The sequence below is a fragment of the Dendrobates tinctorius genome, unplaced genomic scaffold, assembly GCF_039654945.1.
Source record: "Dendrobates tinctorius isolate UK_male_01 unplaced genomic scaffold, ASM3965494v1 ptg000243l, whole genome shotgun sequence".
NCBI lineage: Eukaryota > Metazoa > Chordata > Amphibia > Anura > Dendrobatidae > Dendrobates > Dendrobates tinctorius.
In genome coordinates, this window is record NW_027361910.1 from 298442 (window position 1) to 323695 (window position 25254).

The 25254-nt window shown below is 47.5% G+C and overlaps 1 protein-coding gene across 4 annotated transcripts in view; it reads right to left on the bottom strand.

Annotated features, from left to right (window-relative positions):
• The window catches only part of EP400 (E1A binding protein p400), a 346882-nt gene that overhangs the window by 118510 nt on the left and 203118 nt on the right, over positions 1–25254 (bottom strand). For all 4 annotated transcript variants that reach the window (XM_073557025.1, XM_073557023.1, XM_073557026.1 and 1 more), the window contains 5 exons: positions 20289–20400; positions 20046–20183; positions 17735–17896; positions 16008–16091; positions 465–593 (listed from right to left, as the gene is read on the bottom strand). In XM_073557025.1, the coding sequence (XP_073413126.1) occupies positions 465–593; positions 16008–16091; positions 17735–17896; positions 20046–20183; positions 20289–20400 (625 nt within the window). The remainder of the gene's footprint in view (positions 1–464; positions 594–16007; positions 16092–17734; positions 17897–20045; positions 20184–20288; positions 20401–25254) is intronic.

Sequence of the window (25254 nt, forward strand, 5' to 3'; positions counted from 1 at the left end):
GATATTGGCCAACCCCTGTACCAGCCACAGCAGAGACAGGGCTGCTGCCTGAATAGACCAGTCAGGCCTAGACAAATTTTCTTTTCTTTATGCAGTACTGCCGAATCCAGACCAAGGTTCCCCCATCAAGGACAGGAAATCAACTGATGTGTGGGAGAGATTATCCTGTAGGTTTCTTGTCCTTGCAGGGCGGATCCCCTCTCTCTACGTAGCTGTTATGTGGGAGAGAAAAAAAATTATTCTCCACAATTGTTGCACCTAGTAAAATAAGTGATACCTTACGGAAATCAGGGTCTCAGCGCCAACATCATGCTGTTGTCAGATTACATCACAAAAACCTGCTGACAGATTCCCTTTAAGTGGTAAATAGTTTTATAACTATATAAACATTTTAAATTAACAGTATAAAAAGTTACTTATATTGCATTATTTTCAACTATCTTTTTATCCTGATCAAACATTACCATATTATAAGCATCCTCCCGTGTGTAGGTGATTAGACCCTCATTTTCATCAGCTTCCCATTCCATTCTCTCCTTAAGTTGCTTCAAGCGATTTAAGTCCCATTCTTTCCTAGCAACACTTAATTGTGCCTGTAAAGTTAAGCAAGGTTTGCAATCAAGTGTGAATACTGCCACATAGATTTCAGTCATCAACATTTTATTATAGGCCACATGAAAACATACAGGCAATACATATAAGACAAGATAACTCAATTTTTGTACTTACAGTAAAATCCCTTTCTTGTTGAAAACATTGGGGGACACAACAATGGGTATGCCATTGTGCTAGGTTTAGTTTTTTTTTGATTGGCTATACCCTCTTCTTAAACACTAGGCTTCTTAATTTTGTGACAAAAGCAGTAGGAAAGCAAACAAAAAAAATCTGTTACAAATAACCAGGAACCATCATGACTTGAATAAATACCTAAAGGCTACCAAGCTAACAAACTGATCCAGAGAAACAAGTACCCAAAAACAGTCGGATCTGTGCCCCCAATTTTTAAAGAGAAAGGGATTTTACAAACACAAAAATTCAGCACAGCGGTAAATGCTACCCCAAAGGGTGGGAGGTACAACTGCTATACATGCGGACGGTCTAACACATACCAGTCTACACAACTTAAACACCATATCCCTAAAATGTAAATAGCAGAGGTCAGAGTAGGAACATAGTACATCCTAGTGAAGGAGTGAACAAAGAGACCCGGGTGCCTAACTGCTCCTGTGGAACGAGCAGCAACATAAAATGACAGATTTATCCTTGGTCTTGTAAGTTTCCACAATCTCAAATCTGATCCACTTGGAATTTGCCATCTTGTAGCCTGTCAGGCCTCTGCACAATCTGTCAGGGACTATAAAAAGAAATACAGTTGGAAGGCTTCGGTTACTGAAACACAAGTTTTAATGGCTTGGCCCAGACCCTGCAGACAGAGAAAAACTCCTGAAAATGAAGTTGGGTAGGGCTATGGCAAAATAAACAGGGTAAAGATGTCCCTGTTTGCGCAGAAGTTTGAGACCACCTTTGGGAACAAGCAGTGTGTAAAAATCACCTTGTCCTGATGAAGAATGAGGAAATATTACCTAGATGCCCTTTAAACGCAGGTGATCGCCACCATAAATTCCACCTTTCAGGAAAGGAATTATGAAGAGATAACGCCAAGGGGCTCAAAGGTAGACTCTTGAAGTGCAGACAGGATGAGGCTGAGGTACCAATGTTCCACCATGCTTGTAAGGAGAACAACAATGGGTCACCTTCTCAATCTGCTCACAGAAGGCCAGGGTAAGCTAAAAGAAAATGGAAAAGGCAAAAACCTGTCCATTCAGGGAGGTATGACTCAGACCCAAGTCCAAACTAGCCAGGAGAAAGAAAAGAATTCTGAGAGGGAGATCACACTTGAGGTCAAGAAAATGGAATAGAGCACACTGACAAAGGAGGTTGGGACGATAAAGAACGAGCAATGAAGCATTTGCGACTAGCTGAACAAGTCAGGATTATCTTGCCAACTGAGTCTTGCACTAACAGTGGCCCCATCCTTGAACCGAAGAAGTGGCAGGAAAAAAATGCAGACAAAAAAAAAAACAAAAAAAAAAAAACTGTCCAAGGAGCAACCAATATATCCACTACGAAGGATTGCGGCTCTTAGGACCTGGCTGCATAGCTTGGGATTCTGGGGTTGAAATGGGACACAAAGAGCTTCACATCAGGAGTGCCACAGCAAAAATAGAGCTGGCTAAAGACTTTTGGAAGAAGAGCTCACACTTCTAAATCCAGAGTTTCTCAGCTGACAAAGCCTGTGTTCCCAGTTATCCACCATAGGAATGAGGATTGCAATGGTTCGCATTCCTGGACTGTGAGAGGAGGGCTGCACTTATGTTTGTAAATGAAACAAAGCTCAGCTCTGCTGTACTGTGTTCATTGTAATCACACACAGCTATGCAGTGAGATCAAGAGAGCAGACTGTCAGTCATTACATGTCTCAGTGATAACATCTTTTATTTATAAGCAGCTCAGGAGGCAGATTCTCAAGGAGATCCATGGCCAACAGATAAATTTAAATATAAAAAAAAGGTGGATTAAGACAGAGATTGGAAAAATCAAAGTATCATTTTATTCAACTTTCTATGACCTGCATGCCCATATAGACGGCTTAGAAATGTTGATCCTTCTGACAAATTCCCGGGAAATTAATTATTATGGTTTTACAAGGTGTCCATAAAAAATGTTGGCTGTCTGTGATTATTTGCTAAGCTGTCCAGAAATTAAGTCAAGTTGGACAAACCAGTTGTATCCACTTCATACAGACACTAGGATAAAAATGAGTTGCTTACTGTTTAACTCCTTAACGACCGCCAATACGCCTTTTAACGGTGGCAGTTAAGGGTACTTATTCCTCAGAGTCGCTTTTTAACAGTGCTGAGAAATAAGATTATAGCGCCCCACAGCGTCGGAAATTCTCCGGGGTCTCAGCTACAGGGGGTAGACGAGACACCGGAAAACATGATTCGGGTCGGTTTTTACCGACCCCAGTGTTGCGATCACTGTCTTTCACGGAATAACGGCGACCGCAAAAAAAAAAAAAGGCAGATTTCCCATTTAATTTTTCTCTCCTCTGATATGATCTAGCACCTCAGAGGAGAGCGAAATGGGGTCCCCCGAGCCCACCCCCAGTACCTCTGGTGTCCCTGGACCCGTTCCTGTCCCCCGGCGTCTTCTTCAGGGAAGAAAATGGCAGTGCGCGCCTAGATTTGCCGGCCGTTAACTGGCAACAATAGGAAATTTTTCCTATGAGTTCATTTTGATCACAGTGATCAAAATAAAAAAAAAAGTAAATCAGACCTCCCTTTTATCACCCCCTTAGTTAAAAAAATAAAGGATTTATTTCCATTTTTCCATTAGGGCTAGACCTAGGGTTGGGGCTAGGGCTACGGTTGGGGCAACGGTTAGGGGTCTGTTAGGGTTGTGGTTAGGGTTATGGGTGTGTTGGGGTTAGGGTTGGAGTTAGAATTGGGTGGTTTAACTGTTTAGTTAAGGGGTCTCCAAACGTAACATGGTGCCCACCATTGATTCCAGACAATTTTACGTTCAAAAAGTCAAAATGGTGCTCCCTCCATACTGAGTCCTGCCATGCGCCCAGAGTGGCTTTTTCCCACATACGGGGTATCGGAGTACTCAGGAGAAATTGCACAACAAATAAAAAAAAAAAATTGGTTCCAAAGTAACTTTTTTGTGAAAAAAGTAAAATGTTCATTTTTTCATTCCACATTGCTTCAGTTCTCGTGAAGCACCTGAAGGGTTAATAAACTTCTTGAATGTGGTTTTGCACACCTTGAGGGGTGCAGTTTTTAGAATATCACTTTTGGGTATTTTCTGTTATACTGACCCCCCCCCCCCCAAAACTCACTTTAAATGTGAGGTGATTCCCAAAAAAAAAAAATGGTTTCTCGTTCGCCTTATTGGGTGACACAGAGACCATGGGTGTATGCTGCTGCCACTAGGAGGCTGACACTATGCACAAAAAAAGGTTAGCTCCTCCTCCGCAGTGTACACCCCACCGACCGGCAGGAAGTTCCTCAGTTTAGCTTACTGTCAGTAGGAGGTGGACACGGGTCTTTTATTAGACCCCTATCTACCTCGTCGTGCGTCGTTCCTTTACAGGTTTCGGAGGGATACGGAGTGAACAGTCACATCCGTACTCCCACAAAGAGACTATGAGTACGGCGTGTACTGCCACCCCGTATCCTCATAGGTCTCCGCGGCAGGACCAGGAGCCTCGCACAGGTGCGTGCCAGCTATACGGACGGTCCTTGCCCCCCGCCTCCAACCATCTCGCCTACCAGAGCCTGACGGTTGGACGAGGCGTGGATTCCATAAAGACGACAGACAGCGTGGGATTCTCAGGTACCTTTATTGTGGCCCCCGGCCTGGGTGAGTATGCGGTCTAGCAGTCCCCCGGCGTTTTCATCCTAAGGCGGTCGCCAGGGGACCACGGTAGGGCCTGCGCGCCCGCTTCTCCCCGCGGTCGCCGCATCCATGAAGGCCCCTTTTCTTTCGGGCCTTGTTCTGCGCCCCCCCCGTTTCTTCTTCATCCCGGCAGGGGTATACAGGGGTCGGGCTGTGGGAAGCAGGGACGCGGCCCGGGGTTGCGGCCCGGTGTTGCGGCGCATCTTCCGCGCCGACCCCCTGCTGACAGGCGGCCGGCGCTATTAAGGCCCCGGCTTCATCTCGGGCCTACCGCTGCGTCGCGGCCACGCCCCCTGCCCCTTTCTTCTAAGCGGGCTTCTCTCCCGCCCGTCCTAGGCCTTCCCAGCCCCCTTGCCTCACACCAGCCTGCTATTGGACAGCGGGCGGTGCTAAGGGGATCTCTGCGGCGAGCTCCGCCCTTCTTCTCCCTCTGGCAGCGCGCCCTTTCCCTGGTGGTCGCCATCTTCTCAGCCTGCCAGCCGGACCTCATTCCCTGCCGGATTTCGGTCGCTGGGCCTTTTTTCAGCCGGATTGGCCTGGCCTCATCCTGCAGCCAGATCAGAGAGCGTCGCCCTTGGGAACACCGGACCGTGAGTAGCTCTGCACCTGCAGACTGACACCCTTCTCTGCCTTCTGTCCCCCAACCGGCCGGCACTGCCTCTCTTTTCACTATGTCCAACGCTAAGTCTGATCGTACCCGCTCTGCGTCCAGCCCGACGCCGCTCAGGAGCCATCCATAGCCCCAGGGGCGAGTGAGCCCCCCATGCCGGGTTGGGCCTCCTCTTAATCACAGTCAGTGGCAGACCTCGTCAAGGTGTCTCAGTCCCTAGTAGCCGTTCTGGACAAGTTGCCCTTGGGAGCTTCGGCGGGACCCAGCACGTCTCAGGACGTCCCATCTGACCCAGCCAGCGGCAGTCGCAAGAGGCCCAGGCAGGACCTCCAGGCGGAGTCCTCCCCTCGTGCTACCTCACCCCATAGTCCCCAGCAGTCTCCCTCTCGGGCCTCCTCCCCCGAGTCAGGCGAAGCGCTTTCGGAATCGGAAGGGGTCTTAGAGCTGGATTCGGACCAGGATGCGAACATGAAGGTTACGGTGCAAAACCTCATTGCCGCGATTCACCATACCTTTGACATCGCTGACGCCCCTGCGAAATCCTCAGATCAGGAGGTTTCGTCCAGACGGGCGGAAACACCATCCAGGGTGTTTCCCTTCCATTCTGAGTTTGGAAAGATTTTTACAAAGGAGAGAGAAGATCCGACCAGACGCTTTCAAAGAGGAAAGCGTCTCGGCGTGCTGTACCCATTTGCTAAAGAGCTCACGGACAACTGGGCCGCTTCTCCCTCGGTGGACCTAAACGTGTCCAGACTTTCTAATAATACGGTCCTTCCGCTGTCAGGGGTGGCGTCGCTAAAAGATTCTAATGATAGGATCATAGAATCTCTAGCAAAATCTGCCTTCGAAGCGGCATCAGCAGCGGTATGTCCAGTCTTTGTTTCTTCTTGGGCAGCAAAGGCCATATCCACTTGGGCAGATGACCTTCGGCAGGGCATTCTGGATAAGGCACGACCAGAGCATTTGGCCGATCTCGCCAATCAGATTTCCCATGCGGGGGATTATCTGCTTTCTGCCTCCTTGGATGCCGCATCTTGCGCAGTTCAGGCGTCAAGTAACATCGTGGCAATCCGACGTACAATTTGGCTCAAGGCCTGGCAGGCGGACTTGTCCTCTAAAAAGTCTCTGACCAATCTGCCTTTTCAGGGAGTGCGTCTCTTCGGATCACAATTGGATCAGATTATTAAGGACGCTACTGGAGGTACGAGTTCTCTTCTCCCCTCCAAGCCTCGCAGACCTCCTCCAAGGCGTCAGTTTCGTCCCTGTCGGACTTTCCGCCGTTTCAATACGGCGGAAAACCCTTCCAACCAGCAAAGGCCACAGGCACGTCAGGAAAGAAAGAAGGTTTCCTTCAGGCCCACTCCGTCCTGGCGGTCCCACTCTTCCCAGGGAAGACCGTCCAGATCTAGATCTGGACGGTCTACGTCCGCATGACTACCATCGGTCTCCCGTGGGTCCCTTCCAATTGGGAGGTCGACTTCTCTTCTTCAGCGACGTCTGGCTCGCCTCAGTAGAGGACGCTTGGGTCAGAGAGGTTGTATCAACAGGATACAAAATAGAGTTCATTTCTCTTCCACGGGATCGTTTCTTACAATCCCGTCCGCCGAGGGATCCGGCCTTGGTCCCGGGGTTCGGTTTGGCCATCGCCTCTCTTCTCAGTTCCGGGGTGATTGTGCCCGTTCCCGAATCGGAACGCTTCACAGGGTTTTATTCAAACCTGTTTGTGGTGCCGAAAAAGGACGGGACAGTTCGACCCATCTTGGATCTCAAGTTACTCAACAAGAGAGTTCGCCTTCGCCACTTAAGGATGGAGTCAGTTCGCTCGGTAATTGCTTCCATGGAGGAGCAGGAATTCATGGGTTCCATAGACATCCAAGATGCCTATCTACATGTGCTCATATTTCCCGGACATCAGAAGTTCCTGCGGTTTGCGATTCTTCACGAACATTACCAGTTCGTCGCGCTTCCTTTCGGGCTCGCCACCGCTCCCAGAGTCTTCACGAAGATTATGGCGGCGTTGATGGCCTTCTTGAGGATCGAAGGTCTCGTTCTTTTTCCGTACCTCGACGATATCCTGATCAAGGCCCCCTCCTTTCAACAGGCCCGCCTAAGTGTGGCGATCGTTCTAGACACCATGTCCAGTTTTGGGTGGATCGTCAACCGGGAAAAGTCCTGTCTGGTCCCTACTCAACGCCTTGTGTTTCTGGGCCTTCTGTTCGACACTCGTCGGTCAAGGGTATTTCTCCCACAAGACAAGATTCTTTCCCTGCAGCAGGGCGTGCGATCATTACAGATCACACGATTTCCATCCCTCAGGTCAGCCATGAGGGTCCTGGGTAAGATGGTGGCGGCGATAGAGGCAGTTCCCTTTGCCCAATTTCACGCCAGGCCACTCCAGCAGGCCATTTTGTCCAGGTGGAACAGGTCGGCTCTGTCTCTGGATCGTCCGGTTCGCCTTTCCTGCCGGATCAGGCGGTCTCTCAACTGGTGGTTGACGTCTCCCCTCATTCTCTTGGGGCGGTCTTTTCCCGTTCACTGGCAGATTGTCACTACGGACGCCAGCCTCATCGGCTGGGGTGCAGTGTTCCGCAATCACACTGTTCAGGGTCGATGGTCGACTCAGGAATCAGCTCTGCAGATCAATGTCCTAGAGATACGGGCGATCCATCTAGCTCTCGTCCACTGGGAAAGGCGCCTCAAGGGCCTGCCTGTCAGGATTCAGACAGACAATGCCACAGCGGTGGCGTATATCAACCGCCAAGGGGGGACACGGAGTGTCTCAGCTCTGGCGGAAGTGTCCAGAATTCTTCAATGGGCAGAGACCTTTGTTCCAACGATTTCCGCGGTTCACATTCCCGGCGTGGACAACGGGGCCGCCGATTTCCTCAGCCGCGAGGGTCTCGCGGCAGGGTAATGGTCCCTACATCCGGAGGTGTTTCATCTGCTCTGCCGTCGGTGGGGAACCCCGGATGTAGACCTCATGGCATCTCGCCTCAACAGGAAAGTACCACAATTCGTGTCCAGGTCTAGGGACCCTCTGGCAGTGGGCGCCGACGCTCTGGCCGTCCCTTGGTCACAGTTCGTGCTCCCCTACCTGTTTCCTCCTCTGCCTCTTCTTCCCAAGTTGTTGAAGAAAATCAAAGCAGAGGGGATTCCAGTCATCCTCATCGCCCCGAATTGGCCCAGAAGGTCTTGATTCGCAGACATTGTCAACCTTCTCGCGGACGCCCCCTGGAAGCTTCCCGACGGGCAGATCTGCTGTCTCAAGGCCCGATTTGCCACCCCAATTCTCGGTCGCTCAATTTAACGGCGTGGCTGTTGAGACCGAGGTTTTGAGACGGGCAGGATTCTCTGATCGGGTAATTCATACCATGATCCGCGCCAGAAAGCCTTCTTCTTCGAAGATCTATTACCGTACTTGGAAAGCCTATTTCTCCTGGTGTGAGGCCAATGACATTGCGCCCTTGGTTTTTTCGCTCCCTTCTATTCTGGCGTTTCTTCAGGCAGGGCTGGATGCGGGGCTTGCTCTCAGTTCCTTGAAGGGTCAAGTTTCGGCACTGTCCATTTTATTTCAGAAAACGCTGGCCTCCCGGCCCCAGGTCAAAACCTTCCTCCAGAGTGTGGCTCACACGGTTCCTCCGTACCGAGCTCCCGTGGATCCTTGGGATCTTAATTTGGTTCTTCAGGGTCCTCCTTTTGAACCTCTCAGGGACGTTTCCCTTTCCCTCCTTTCTTGGAAAGTGGCCTTTCTGGTGGCCATTACCTCCATCCGGCGCGTGTCGGAATTAGCGGTACTTTCTTGCCGCTCTCCTTTTTTGGTCCTTCATCAGGACAAGGTAGTTCTGCGGCCTCCGCCCTCTTTTCTTCCGAAGGTGGTATCTTCGTTTCACCTCAATGAGGACATTGTTCTGCCATCCTTCTGCCCGAGCCCAGCTCACCCTCGGGAGCGGTCTTTGGACAAGCTGGACCTAGTCAGGGCATTGAGAGTCTATCTAGCCCGGACAACTTCATTGCAGAAGTCAGACTCTCTGTTCATCACCCAGCCTCAAAGGCCACTATTGCGCGCTGGATCAGATCGGCAATTTTGGAGGCATACCGGGTCAAGCATCGAGTGGCCCCTCCAGGGATCAGAGCGCACTCTACCCGGGCGGTGGGTGCCTCCTGGGCGGTGCGCCACAGAGCTTCCGCGCTGCAGCTTTGCAATGCTGCAACGTGGTCATCGGGTCACACCTTTGTGAAATTCTACAGGGTCCACACCTACGCTTCGGCGGACGCCAGCCTATGTAGAAGGATTCTGCAGGCTGCGGTGGCGAGTCCACTGGCCTGATGGAAGTTTGTTTCCCACCCCAGGGACTGCTTTGGGACGTCCCATGGTCTCTGTGTCCCCCAATAAGGCGAACGAGAAAACAGGATTTTTTGGGTTGCTTACCGTAAAATCTGTTTCTCGGAGCCTTCATTGGGGGACACAGCACCCTCCCATGTTCTACAACTCCTGTTCTTATGTTTGTCGGTTTGTTACAGTTGAGTTGTTTGTTCTGCTTTCAATCTATTCTGTTACTTCTCCTACTGCTTTCTCACTAACTGAGGAACTTCCTGCCGGTCGGTGGGGTGTACACTGCGGAGGAGGAGCTAACCTTTTTTTGTGCATAGTGTCAGCCTCCTAGTGGCAGCAGCATACACCCATGGTCTCTGTGTCCCCCAATGAAGGCTCCGAGAAACAGATTTTACGGTAAGCAACCCAAAAAATCCTGTTTTTGTAAATTTTGTTGTAAAACTGAGAAATTGTTGGTCAACTTTTAACCCTTATAACGTCCTAACAAAAAAAAATTGTGTCCAAAATTGTGCTGACGTAAAGTTGAGATGTGGGAAATGTTATTTATTAACTATTTTGTGTGACACCACTCTCTGATTTAAGAGTACAAAAATTAAAAAGTTTGAAAATTGCTACATTTTCAAAATTTTTGGCAAATTTCCGCTTTTTTTCATAAATAAATGCAAGTTATATCGAAGCAATTTTACCACTAACATGAAGTACAATATGTCACGAAAAAACATTCTCAAAAATCAGTGGGATACGTTGAAGCGTTCCAGAGCTATAACTTAAAGGGAATCTGTCACCCATATTTCGTGATATCATGTAAAGATATCACCCAATTGCGCGTCCCATAAGGATTCTATTAGGGCTTTTGACTCCCCCGACCCCCCCCCCCCTTTGAGGCATAAATACCTTTTTGATCTTGTTGGGGATGTATGCAAATCGCCGCGGTCCGGTTTGATGGGCGTGGCTTAGTCGCCCTCTCCACCGCCCCCTCCCCCCCCTCGTCTTGCTGCACGTAATCTTAATCTGTGAATAGCACAGATAACGTTGGTTTCCATGCTTGCGCATTGTAAAGGCCAACGGCGCCTGCGCAGTATGCTTTGCCCAACTGTGGGCAAAGCATAAAATCACTACTGCGCATGCGCTGATATTTTCCAGCGCGGTCTATGCCCTGGAAGTGTGTCCTGCATGTGAAGACTTCCGGGGCATAGACCGCGCTGGAAAACACCGGCGCATGCGCAGTAGCGATTATATGCTTCGCCCACAGTTGGGCAAAGCATACTGCGCAGGCGGCCTTTACAATGCGCAAGCGCGGAAACCACCATGGTTACTTACCGGTAGCTGGTTTTTCCGGAACCCATGACAGCACACCTGAGAGAGAGATCCGCCCCGCCAGGACAGGAACCTACTGAGATATAAGGGGTAGCACCTCTCCCCCGCTTCAGTTGGTTAGAGAGCATTGAGAGGACTTCCCGGTTAGTTACATGTTAATCCAACACCACATCACACAAATGCACCCTACTTATCGTGCACACCCATACAGTGAAAAGGGGGGGGGGAAATATACAGGTGCTGTCATGGGTTCCGGAAAAAACGGCTACCGGTAAGTAACCATAGTGGTTTTCCCTTCACCCATGACAGCACAGCTGAGAGATTTTTGGAGACTTCGAAACACCTGAGGGAGGGACCACCGCTTGCAGCACCCTTCTACCAAAGGTTAAGTCAGCAGAGGAGGATAGATTTAATCTATAGTGCTTAAAGAAGGTTGAAGGTGAGGCCCAGGTAGCGGGCCTTACAAATTTGTTCAATCGATACCTCTGCCTTTTCAGCCCAGGAGGTCGCCACGGCTCTGGTGGAAAGAGCCTTGATGCCGTCAGGAATCGGGACACCACTAGCTGAGTAGGCTACACTACTGGCCTCCCTGATCCATCTGGCAATAGTCCCTTTTGAAACCCCATAGCCCTTTCTGGCACCCTGAAAGGCTACGAATAGGGACTGGGACCTCCTCCACTGGCTAGTGACAGATATGTATTCTAACAGGGCTCTCTTAAGGTCCAAACTATGGATTTTTTCCTCCCCCGAATTCTTTGGATTATCACAGAAGGATGGGAGGATAATCTCCTGACCTCGATGGAAATCTGATACTACTTTAGGCAGATAAGCGGCGTCTGTTATTAATATCAACCTGTCTTGAAAAACTTGTGTATAGGGTGGATTTACCGAGAGAGCCTGCAAATCGTTTACTCTACAGGCCGATGTAAGGGCCACTAAAATGATCGTCTTTAGGGTCAGATATTTTATGGGTAGCTGATGTAAAGGCTCGTATGGTTCTTTTGTAAGGGCCTCTAGTACCAGGTTTATATCCCACGGGGCTATTCTAGGTATTGGGATAGGCCTAGCCCTATGGCAGGATTTGATAAATCTGGCTACCCATCTATTTGCTGCCAAGTTGCAGTTATAGAGCGCTCCTAGTGCAGATACCTGAACTTTAAGAGTGTTTACCGCTAATCCCAGCTGTAATCCTGATTGTAAAAACTCCAAGATGGCACTAATCGGGGGTTCTTGTCTCAACGGCTTACCTAGGAACTGCAGGAATTTATTCCATGTTCTGCCGTAGATATTGGTCGTCACCGGTTTCCTACTCTTTAGCAGGGTGGCCACCAACCCGGGAGAGAACCCTCTATCCATTAAAAGCAACTTTTCAAATTCCATGCCGTCAGATGGAATCCTTTGACCTGAGTGTGGAATATTGGACCTTGAGCTAGTAGATCTGGGATTTCTGGCAGAACCCATGGATCAGAGAGGGACATCATTCATAGCAGAGCAAACCAGGGCCTTTTTGGCCAAAACGGGGCTATTAGGATCACCCTGGCTTGATCGTTCCTGATCTTCCTGACAACTGTTGGGATGAGAGCCACTGGGGGGGGAACGCATAGGCTAGCCTGAAGTCCCACAGAATTTGCAATGAGTCCACTGTCCATGGTTTTCTCTCGGGTTTAGTGAGCAAAACCTCACTGTTTGCCTGCTGCACTTGTTGGCAAAGAGGTCTATCACTGGTTTCCCCCAAAGCTGTGCTATTTTTTGAAAAACGGACCGATTTAGAGCCCATTCTCCTTGCCTCAGAGTATTGCGGCTCAGGAAATCGTCCTCTATGTTTTCTGCCCCTTTTAAGGCTGTTAAGGAGCGTAGGTGTTGCTCCGCTCTGCCAAGAATGTCGCTCGCTGCCTTCATTAGGGAGTGTGATCTTGTCCCCCCCCTTGGTGGTTGATGGACGCCACCATTACTTTGTTGTCCAACATGATGTGGACATTGCGACCCCTGAACCGGGGAATGAAGTGGCTTAGGGCTTTGTTCACTGCCCACAGTTCTCTCAGGTTGGAAGATGCCCCCATTTCTTGAGGCCTCCAGGAACCCTGGGCTACATAACCCCTTAGGTGTGCCCCCCACCCCGAGGAGCTTGCGTCTGTTAGTATTACGTCGGTCGTCTGTCTGTCCCAAGGCATTCCAGAAGCCAAGTTTGCACTGTCCAGCCACCAGTTGAGAGAGTCCCTGGTCTCTAAGGAAAGCTCCAGTCTTCCTTCTAAACGCCCTCTCAGCGATCTTTGTGCTGACAATTTCTCTCACTGGAGCTGTCGGTTGTGAAATTGAGCCCACATGACCGCCGGAATACAGGCCGTCAGGGTACCCAGTAGAGACATCGCACTTCTCAATGTCATATGAGGTTGGTTTTGGGCAGCCAGAGTCATGTTCTGCACCTTCTCTATTTTGGTATCCGGAAGCGGACACGCCTGCTGTTCTGAATCCAGGATAAATCCCAGGAAGGTGTTTTTTTAGGGGCTGTAGTTTTGATTTTTTGAAACTTATTATCCACCCTACTTCCTGTAAGGTGTCGGTCACCCGGCCCAACTGTGCTGTGCAGTGGTCCTCTGAGCTGCCTACTATAAGGAAATCGTCCAAGTAGGGTATTATGATTGTATCGTGAATCCGGAGGAAGGCTGTTACCTCCGCCATGACCTTGGTAAAAACCCTCAGGGCTATAGATATGCCAAATGGAAGAGCTCTGAATTGGAAATGCCTGAGTATGCCCTGGATATAAAGAGCCACTCTCAAGTATTTTTGGTAATCTGGATGGATAGGGATGTGATAATATGCATCCTTCAAATCGACTACGGCCATAAAACAATCTTGATGTAGCAGCTTTATGGCCGTAACCACCGAATCCATCTTGAAGGTCTGATTCCTTATCCACCGATTGAGACCTCTGAGGTTTATAATCGTCCTGAATGATTCATCTGGTTTCTTTATAAGAAAAAGGGGGGAATAGAATCCCCTTCCTTCCTGTGTGTTTGGGACTTCGGAAAGGACCTGCTTGTCTATCAGGCTCAGGATCTCTGATTCCAAGGCCAACTGTTCTTCGATTGCTTTCCTGACAGGGGTAATGACAAACACCGCTTTTGGCTGGCGAACAAAGGGGATTCTTAGGCCTTCTCTTAAGATGCCTAGGATCCACGTATTGGAAGAGATCTTTCCCCAGGCCTGGGAAAAGAGTGCCAATCCCCCCCTACCGGAATTCTGGCGTCATTGTGGAGATTTCTTTGAAGTGGAGGTGCCTCCACCAAACATAAATCCCGACTCCTTTTTCCTTTTATCTTCCCATCTTCTTCTATCGGCCGGAGGACAACCCCTATTGAATCTTCCTCTCCGAAATGGCTGTCTCCTCTGATCTGTCGGGAACCTGGGGAAGCCTTTCTTCCTATCGCTTGCCTTTTCCAGGATATCACCCAAATTCTCCCCAATTAACAATCGACCATCACAGGGAAGAGAGTACAGTTTAGCCTTCGAATGCAGGTCACCTGGACATCCTTTAAGCCATAATGCGCGTCTGGCGGCATTTGATAACACCGCCGCCCTAGCTGTTAACCTCATAGAGTCCGCCGAGGTGTCTCATAAAAAGGCTGCTGCCCCATGTATGAGATACATACCTGCCAATATCTTTTCTCTTGGGACTTTTGCCGTTAGCCTCTGTTCTAATTGCTGCAGCCAAATCATCAGGGAATGTGCCGTGCAGGTGCCTGCTATTGCCGGCTTTAATCCTCCCGCTGTTGCTTCCCATGCATGCCTTAAATAGGAATCAGCTTTCTTGTCTAGCGGGTCCCTAAGAACCCCTGAGTCTTCCAGAGGCAGGGCCGGTTTTTTGGAGGATCTGGACACCGCTGCGTCAATCTTTGGGACTTTGTCCGATATTTCTGCATCTTTGTGCTCAAAAGGGTATCATCTCTTAGAGGCGGAGGGAAGAGCCCCTGATCTCTCGGATTTCCTCCATTCTCTCTCAATAAGCGCTTGGATCTTTTCATTTACTGGAAAACATGACATCCTCTAGGGATTTAGCCGCTTTCTCTTCCTGTAGGCCCATTGTTGTTCAAATGGCCTTTAGGAGAGCATCCGTGTCTTCAACAGGAAAACATGGCTTACCCCCCGTGTCGCTGTCTGAGGAGTATGGGGAGGATGGCTGTTCGGTCTGAGATGAGGCCAAAGAGGAGTTAGAGGGTGAACTAGGGGGATTCTTTTTACCTTTCCTCCCTTTCATCAACAAGGTCTTAATTGAACCCTCCATTTCTGACCTGAGGGCCAATATAAGATTAGCTGCGAAACTAGGCGCTTCTTCTGCCATGGTTCGCTGAATGCAACTGGTGCAGAGGTCTTTCTGCCAGTCTCTTGCTAGGGGAGTTTTACCTATAGCACAGTCCCTATTATTCTTCTTACTCCCGCTTTTTTAGGTTTTTCCTACGGGGCAAACATAGAACAGGGAACCCCAATTAACATAATACTAGCATTCACGAAGATCACTCACCACCCGTAATCAAGGGTACCGGACTCGGAGGCTGCATCGGAGCACGCATGATTCTCCGCGCCACTGACGTCAGTGGCCGGAAGGCGCCCGCGGCTCTCCCCTGCTAGCTGAAGCGGGGGAGAGGTGCCGCCCCTTATATCTCAGTAGGTTCCTGTCCTGGCGGGGCGGATCCCTCTCTAAGGAGTGCTGTCATGGGTGAAGGGAAAACCAACGTTATCTGTGCTATTCACAGATGAAGATTACGTGCAGCAAGTTGAGGAGGAGGGGGGTGGGGGAGAAGGAGACTAAGCCATGCCCATCGGACTGGACTACGGCAATTTCCATACCTCCCCAACAAGATCAAAAAGGTATTTATGCGTCAAAGGTGCGGGGTCGGTGGAGTCAAAAGCCCTAATAGAATCCTTATGGGACGTGCAATTGGGTGATATCTTTACATGATATCACGAAATATGGGTGACAGATTCCCTTTAACATAAAGTGACAGTGGTCAGAACTGTAAAAATTGGCTTGGTCATTAAGTACCAAATTGGCTGTCACTAAGGGGTTAATTAAGGGGTTAAAGGGTGGAATATAGCCCACCCAGATTTTTCTACCTAGTAGCAGGACCAAGAACCAAGGTGGTGTATTTTCAAGTTTTCAGCGATAACCAGTAAATTACCATAAACATGCATGCCGATGTGTGTGCATATACATTATGACAGAATACAAGGCAAAAATAGCTCTTATTTAAAATCCCCAACAAACACTATTATATAAAGATTTACCTCAAGGCTTCCAGGTTCGTCACCAATACAGTGAGCATGAAATAGTTCTAGGTAATGCAGAGCATATTTCTCAATGGGAGTCAGCTAAAAATAAAATAAACATTATATATATATATATATATATATATATATATATATATATATATATATATATATATATATATATATAGATAGAGAGAGAGAGAGAGAGATAGGTTAGAAGATGCTTTCCAGCATAAAAACAATGGTAAACCAAAGACTCAGCACATAGCATTATAAACAGGAACGTTAATGATGTTGCTATGTAAAGCATAGTATTACAAATACAAGTGTTAGGCTAGTTTCACACTAGCGTTTCTCTGGCCTGCGTATGGCCGCCACTAAGCTCCGCCCCCTGCAGCACCTCCTCCTGTTAGCTCCGAGTATGGGCACATGACGCTGCATGCGACCTGCGCACCCTATCTTTAGCATTGGGTATGCAGGTCGTGCGCAGGTATGCGCTTTTTGGCGCATGCGTCCTTTTGACTGTGCGCCGACCTGCACCAAACGCAACGTGTTGCATTTTGGTGCGCTTGGCGCACCGTCAAAAGGACGCATGCGCCGGCAAACGCATACCTGCACACAACCTGCGTACCCAATGCTAAAGATATGGTGCGCAGGTCGCATGCAGCGTCATGCGCCCATAGGCGGAGCTAACAGGAGGTGTGGAAGGGGGCGGAGCTTAGCAGCGGCCGTGCGCAGACCGACGCAGGTCAGTGAAACGCTAGTGTGAAACTAGCCTTAAATGGATATTCTTATCTTAGACATATATTGCATATCTATAAAGGTCTAATGGGTGATACGTGCCACCATCTCCTGAATGGGGGTGAGGACAGAAAATTAGTGAGATGGCAGCCGCTAATGTGCTTGGCTCACTCCATGCTCTTCTATAAGAGTCATGGAGATAGCGGAGAATGCATGCCCGGCAAATTCCATAACTTGCAATAAGAGTTAATAGAGAGATGCATACACGTGCAGCCAACTTTTCATTCATTGTTTTGATGCAACAGTTGACTTAGGCCTGTTTCACACATCCGTTTGGCTCCATCAGTCAAAATCCGCCGTTTTGCAAAAAAAATGGATCCGCCATTTTTCTTGGTGGATCCGTTTTTCTCCACATTGACTTGCATTATCGGCGGATCTTGACGTATGGGCATCCGTTGGATCCGATTTTGTACGGATCCTCCATGATTTCTGCGTCTGTTGAGCGGACAGGACGGACAATGAAACTTTTTTTGTGTTGGCCGGATCCGCATTTGTGACTGCGCATGCCCGGTAGACTTGCATCAGGTGGAAAATTAACCCTTAAATCAGTTCTGGCTGCTATTACAAATATTCTCGCTCTCGGCACCTTGGCCTCCCGCGAGATGCCCGCTCTCGGCACCTTGGCCTCCCGCGAGATGCCCGCTCTCGGCACCTTGGCCTCCCGCGAGATGCCCGCTCTCGGCACCTTGGCCTCCCGCGAGATGCCCGCTCTCGGCACCTTGGCCTCCCGCGAGATGCCCGCTCTCTTCTCGCGGCTCCCGTTACATCGGCTGTACTTATTTTTTCAGGTATGCAGTTCCTTTAACTTTACTACATCGGCGGATCCCGTCACACCAACGGTCCGGTGGCTCCCGAAGTGGAAGAGGTTGGGTTGCTGCAAAAACTGTGTTTTTTTCCATTGTGCTTCAAACTGAAAATTGTAAATGTGCCAAAGATATACTTACTTGCTGCATAAGGTCAGACAACTCTTTCAATTGGGATGGTTCATGGCAGTCCATACATTCAGATTCAATGGAGGGGAAGACCCCTGCATTGGGCTTTGAACCATTTTGCTCAGAACAAACACTAAGCGCTGCTTCCTGTCCAAACTCAATTTTTCCCAGGGCCTGTAAAAGAGAAAATGCATGGTGTAAAATAGGCGCAAAACACAGATATACCCTAACACTCCTCTATACCACGTCCTCTATTAGACTAACATTCATAGGATACAAGTAAAATTCTGGGCTAGATTGGGGTAGTCTATTTGGTTTTTTGTTTTTTTTTATAATGATCAATTTTTATTGAAAATAAACATTTCCAAAGTGATTAACATATAACATGAATATCGACATTCTATTATAGGAAAACAGTGTCAACCAACAAATTGTCAAATCAATGAGCTAGCAGGATGTTGCCAACATTATATTAGGTGGCATTATAACGAATGATATACCAGCAGACTGTTCAACCATTGTATACATGAATAGGTATACTCAAAAGTGGAGAACCAACAAAACAGACACAAGACAGGACATTAACAAGGGTGGGTGGGGTATCTGAAAATCGGAAAGGGGAAACCGGGAGTGGCTATATAGTCTAGAGAATCGGGTTCATGTATTTATTGAGGCCCAAAAGGAGTCCCAAGGAAACCAGATAGAATCAAATCTATCAATCGTGTCATTATGCAGGGCTGCGTGGTAATCAAAATTTCTAACATCTTTAATTCTGGCATACAAGTCAAGTGTAGATGGGAGAGAAGTTTGCTTCCAGTGGGACGCCACCAAACATCTGGCAGCCGTTAAGATGTGCAAGAGGAGCCCAGTAGTTTTTTTTGTTAGGGAAGGTGGGAAAACGTTAAGGAGAAATAACTGGGGGTCCAGAGGCAATGTCAAATCCAAAACCTGGCCTATCAATCCCTGAACTTGCTTCCAATATGGGCAAATCAGTGAGCAATCCCAGAATATGTGAAAGATCGATCCTCCTGAAAGGTTGCACCTCCAGCAGAGGGGAGCGATAGACGGGTCCAGCCTATGTAAGAATTCAGGTGTGTGATACCAGAAATGAAGGATCTTTTACTGGTTTTCCTTATATGTGACACAAGATGCTGAAATAGCTGCTCTCGACCAGACAAGACCTCAATCTTCGTCAAGGCTTTTCCCAAATATCTCTCCCATCTAAGCATGTAGGGGTGTCTTGTCAGGGAGTCTGCATCAGGCTTTTGAATGATGTTATAAATTGCTGAAATTAATCTCTTCGTTGATGTACCGTTCCTGCATAATCATTCAAAAGCAGTTGGGAGGGAGAGCTGCAGACCCTGGAAAGTAGTTAAGGCGAAGTGTCTAATTTGAATACACTGAAATAGCGAGAGACCATGTATGGATAGATTGGATTTTAGTTCTACGGTGGCTCAGTGGATAGCACTGCAGCCTTGCAGCGCTGGAGTCCTGGGTTCGAATCCCACCAAGGACAACATCTGCAAGGAGTTTGTATGTTCTCCCCGTGTTTGTGTGGGTTTCCTCCGGGTACTCCAGTTTCCTCCCACATTCCAAAGACATATACTGATGGGGAATTTAGATTGTGAGCCCCATCGGGGACAGTGATGATAATGTGTGCAAACTGTAAAGCGCTGCGGAATATGTTAGCGCTATATAAAAATAAAGATTATTATTATTAGTTCTAGGTATGGGAGCATGGATCTTGTTCTATGATCTATAATATCAACAAAGTTGAATCGATTCGTGTGAGACCACCCAATGACGTGAGGCCTAGGTAGTGCAAATATTAGGTAAGAGGAGAGTTTGTGGACGAAAGTTTAAATTTTTTAGAACAAGTTTTCAAAATGCTTTTTGTTAGGGCCATCGAGCCAAATCTATTTGTTTTTAAACATTCATCCCTCTAGAATTACAATTCTTACAATTTTGGTTAGTTATTGCAAAGACATTTTGTTATTCTAGCTATTTTCCCCAGGTTCCAGAATAAGCGGTTAGAGGACCACTATAAGCAGAAGAAGAAATAAAAGATGGCCATGTATGGGCATAGCTCACTCCATTCTCTTCCATAGATAGATGTTTATGCACTGAACAGCAGGAACAACAGAATGAATGACTGACTGGCAATGACTCTACTGCATATATTGTTAAAATTTACACTAGGACTGCAAGTTTATAATTTTAGATAACTTGAGGAAGTCATACACGCAAGGTGTCTACTGTAAGTAACAAAACAAAAAAAGTCTAATACACCTCCTCTGTGCACATTACATAAGGATGTTACTACCTCCACAAAAGGCTTTGCCACCTTTGGTGTGATTATATCAGAAGGAGATGGCTCTTGGGATAGTAACACAAACTCTTCAGCTTTCACCACAGTGTCATCCAGCGGAGAACATACTTCAAACAGCTCCTGGATTGTTTGCTGGGGCAATGTAAAATAGAAATGGTTTTACAACATTCTTCATAGCAAAAGAGTATTTATCTACACAGATAGAAGTAAAAGAGGAAGACACAAAACAATATGTACCTGGGTTAAGAATGCCAGCGAATAGTCACTACCCTGAGCTGCTACCTCTCTGATGAGATCTTTTGTGCCATTCCTCAGCAACTTCTCCTCTATAGAATTGGCGCTGACTAACCTAGGAAGAGCAAATTTAAAACAGAAGTCTTTAAACAACTTAGTAAGCTCACCAATTAATACTGTAACGTGAAACATAACCGATTGCAGGAATTCTATGGTACACTAGCATTATGGCGTAAAGTTCTGATTTATATTAGTTTAGACCTAGCTTAACACTGCAGCAGTCATCTGCTGTTTATTATTACCATTATAGTCATAATATACACAAGGTTGAGTCAAAACTTTCCATGCTCCAGTTATATTGAAACTTTTGTTGACTGTATTGTCTTATCAGCACTTTCCATATGATATTGTTGTCTTCCCATTCACTGTTGTACAGGTTTGATTGTGTTATGTCAGATTATTTGCGACTACAGTGCCAGAAGCTATGGCTGCTCAACTTGTGATGCGCAGGAAAGGTCGACTGAGTATAGTAAATAGTTTTTTCATGGTCTGAGGATGTGTATTTAGCAAAGACTTTGTGCACTGTATGGAAGTGTGTATTAATGGATAGAGAAATTCAAGTAAGGTTGCACAAGTGTCAGACATGAAGTAGCCAGATGCCTGTCAATGAGGCTCACAGCTGAGCCTAACATTTTATAATGGTGAAAATACAAAAGATTGTTGATGGACGGACACAGTTATTGATATGTGGAGAGATTATATTAAAATATGAGGTATTTGCCTTTTTCCAAAAGTTAATAAAACAAGATTTTTCGTTACTCACTGTAAAATCTGTTTCTTAGAGCCTTCATTGAGGGACACAGGGAACCACGGGGTGTTAGCTGCTGCCACTAGGAGACTGACACTATGCACACAAAAAAATAGCTCCTCCCCTGCAGTATACACCCACCAACTGGCATTAAGTTAATCAGTTAGTAAAAAAGCAGCAGGAGAAGCAACATGTCAAGAAAAAAAACAGAAGAAAATCAAACTGTAACATTAAAAAACAGTTAATACAGCTGTCAAACATGAAAGGGTGTTTCCCACAATGAAGGCTCCAAGAAATAGATTTTACAGTGAGTAACCAATATCTTGTCTTCTCTATCGCTTCATTGGGAAACACCGGAAACCATGGGGCATCCCAAAGCAGTCCCTAGGGTGAGAAACAGCACAAGCTCAATTCAGGTTAGAGAACTAGCCACTGCCACTTGTAAGATTCTCCTACCTAGACTGGCATCCATCAGAGTAGGTACAGTCATTGTAGAACTTGGCGAACGCATGAATGAAAAACCAGGTCGCCACTTTGCAAAGGTGTAGGGCAGGTGCCCGATGGCGGACAACCCAGGAGGCACCCACTGCTCTGGTAGAATGGGCCTTAATCCCAAGGGGAGGCACTCTGTTCTTTATCCGGTACACCTGCAAGATTGCCGCCCAGATCCAGAGAGTAATTGTAGTCTTGGATGCCTTAGGGCTTCTACGAGTACCTTCGGAGATAACAAAAAAGAATCCGTCCACCAGAAGGGGGCAGCTCTAGAAAGGTAAATTCGAATCGCTCAAATCAGGTCCAACCAGTTCAATGAGAGCTCCAGAGAGTGAACCGGAGATGGACAAAAGGAGTGGAGGGCAATGTCCTACTTGAGATGAAAAGCAGAGACTACATTGGGAAGAAAAGAAGGTACCGATCGTAAAACCACCTTATCCAGGTGCAGGATAAGGAAGGGTAAGTGACACGAAAGTCGCCAGCTCCCAAAACCGCATGATGAAAGTTAAGGCCACAAGAAAAACCACCTTCCAAGACAGAAAAAGCAAAAAGACTTCTCTGAGCGGTTCAAAAGGAGAACTCCTGAGAGCCTCCAGTACGAGGTTGAGGTCCTAATGATCTACTGATGGTCAGAACAGAAGAACTACATGAGCCACTCCCTGAAGAAAAGTTCTGACCGTAAAGCTAAATTATTTTGGAAAAGAATTGATAATGCAGAAACTGGGCCCTTCAGCAATCAGAGCTAAACCTACGTTGAGAACTGCCTGAAGGAAAGCTAGGATAGAAGGAAGAGAGAAAACCATAGACGTGCTGTGATTAGTCTCACACCAACAGAAGAGGGTATTCCAAGTCTGATAATAGATTCAAGATGATGCCAGCTTCTGAGCCCAGATCATCATCTGAATCACTCGCTCTGAGAACATAGATGCTCTTAGAACCGTGGTTTCAACATTCACGCCGTCAAATCAAGAGACCAAGAATTCCGGTGGAAGATTGGACCCTGAAAAAGTAGATCTGGTCTGTCCGGGAGACTCCAAGGGGCGCAAGTTAATTGACGACATCTGCATACCAAGCACTCCTGGGCCAATATTGTGCCATTAGGATTACCGGGACCCCTTTCGCTTTTTCTTCAACAGCTTGGGAAGAAGGGGGAGAGGTGGAAACAGATAAGGACTAGCGAACAGTGACCAGGGTATCGTTAGAGCGTCGACCTTTCTGTTTATCCAGGACGCCAGGAGATCCACATGTGGAGTGCCCCACCGTAGACAAATCTTATGGAAGATTTCATGATGCAAAGACTATTCTCCCGCCGTGAAACCCTCGCAAATGAGAAAGTCGGCGGCCTAATTGTCTACGTCGGGAATGGGCAATGTCGATATTGCCGGAACCCTGTTCCCTGCCCAGCAAAGAATCTTGGAGACTTCGGTCATGGTCAACGGACTCAGAGTTCCTCCCTTGTGGTTGACTTGTGCCACGACCGTGGCATTATCTGTCTGAACTCGAACTGGTAGTCCCCTGAGGAGATTCAACCAGTGGAAAATGGACATAAGAATGGCTCTAATCTCATGAATGTTGATTGGCAACGAAGTCTCTTACTGTGACCAATGGCCCCGGACAGTGAAGTTGTGGAAGATAGCGCCACATAAACCACCTCCCTCAAAGCGTAGCTCTCCTTTTACCGTGGGTATAATACTACTCAGACTACACAAGGTGAGGGAACACTTTATTGAACCACAAAACGTGATAAGAGCAGCAGTGATTTTAGATCTTCCAGAGCTGACTATGCCCAACAACAAGCTTAGGAAGCTGACAGTCCATTGAGGTACAAGGCCAGGTGACCAGAGGGTCACATCCTCGCTTCTATGATCATCTCCATGGAGCCAAGTGACCGGTGGGTCGCAATCCTGGTTTTCCCAAAAAGTATACATGGGGCTTAGGTGACCGGTGGGTTCAAATCCTGACTACCACAAACGTATCCCTGGGTTTGGTGATGGTCAATGGAGCAGATCTATATTCTTTCAGCAAGGGCCGTGGTCCACTAAGCTAGCATCCTGTAGATAGAATGTCAAATCTGTGTCCCTTGTGATGGATCCATGATCTGGCAGCTATCCTGTAGAATGTTCCTGGCTGTGGCTTTGTAAAGAGTCTCTGGCTCTCTGGTTCACTGAATCTCTTGGCTCATCTGTTACAGAGGCATATCCCAAATATATAGCTCACAACGGCTTATACTAACAACACTGTTTTCTTGACCAATCAAAGCACAAATTCAAAAGTCAATATATAGATAACAGTCTATTCATCCCAGCTTACTGAAAACAGATGTCTGGTTAATTAAGATAAAATGCTGTGTCATCACATAAGGTATGACCACTAGACCCCTGATCCGAAGGATGGCAATCACAGCTGCCATTATCTTTGTAAAGACTCTGGGTGCGGTTGCCAGGCTAACGAACTGAAAGTGGTCCTGCGGTACCACAAAACGCAGGAATCTGATGACCTGTGAAAATCGGGACATAGAGATAGTCGTCTTGGATATCCACTGAACACAGGAATTCTTGTAATTCTATACAAGGTATTACTGAGAGAAGGGATTCCATCCTGGAATGACAAATATGGATCCTTTTATTCAGCAACTTGAGATCCAGGATGGGCCGAACCAACCCGTCCTTCTTTGGCACTACAAAGAGATTTGAATAGAAACCTGCAAAACGTTCCTGAGAAGGGACAGGAACAACAATGCCAGTTCGGAGGAGAGAAACAATGGCTGCAAAAAAAAAACAGAACTAGAGAGAGGTCCCTTGCGGGGCCACAAATGGAATTCTATTTTGTATCCTGAAGATACCCCCCTCTCTGACCCAGGCGTCCTCGACAGAGGCGAGCCAAGCATCCCTGAAGAACAGGAGACTAACGCCCACCCCGGGTGGCGGACAAGCGTCATGCGGAGAACCTGCCAGGTCTCTTTCTAGAAAATCTGCATTGTATTCTGTGAGGACACCAAGAGGGTGTTTCTTTGTAGGAGGCCCTTTTCCTTTCCTGTCTTGCTTGCAGCCTCTCTTGTTGGGAAGAATCTTCCCCAGGTGAGAGGCGACGAAAAGGACAAAACTTTCACTTAAAGGAAGGGCGCAGAAGTTTGCCTTGAGGGAGAAGAGAACTTTTCCCTCCAATGGCCTCCATTGCAATCTGTTCTAGCCTGGTTCCAAACAGTGGAAGGGCAAACTGGTCAGAAAATTTTTTAGAAGACAAGTCTGCCTGACACACCTTTACCCAGATGGCACTGCGGATGGCCATTATATTACTAAACGCTTCAGCTACACATGAGGCGGTGTCTAAGGAGGCGGTCACTACATATTTTCACACTTGAGAGATCTGGTTTCCTAAGTCGGCTACCTCGTCTGACGCGGCTCCCGCAAGGATGTCTTGATTGAGATGATTAGTCCATGCAGATATAGACTTTGAAACTCACGTGGTGGCAATAGCAGGGCATAAGGTGGAACATTCCATTACAAAAGTTGACATGGCAAACGGTTCCATGAGTGTGATTGGTGTCATTAAACGATGCCACGTCTGTAAGGAGAAGGACCGTGTTGGTGGATAGTCTGGAAACAAGAGAATCCACAGCCTGAGGAGCAGTCCAATTTTTGTTACGATCTGAAGCGAAGTATACAGGAT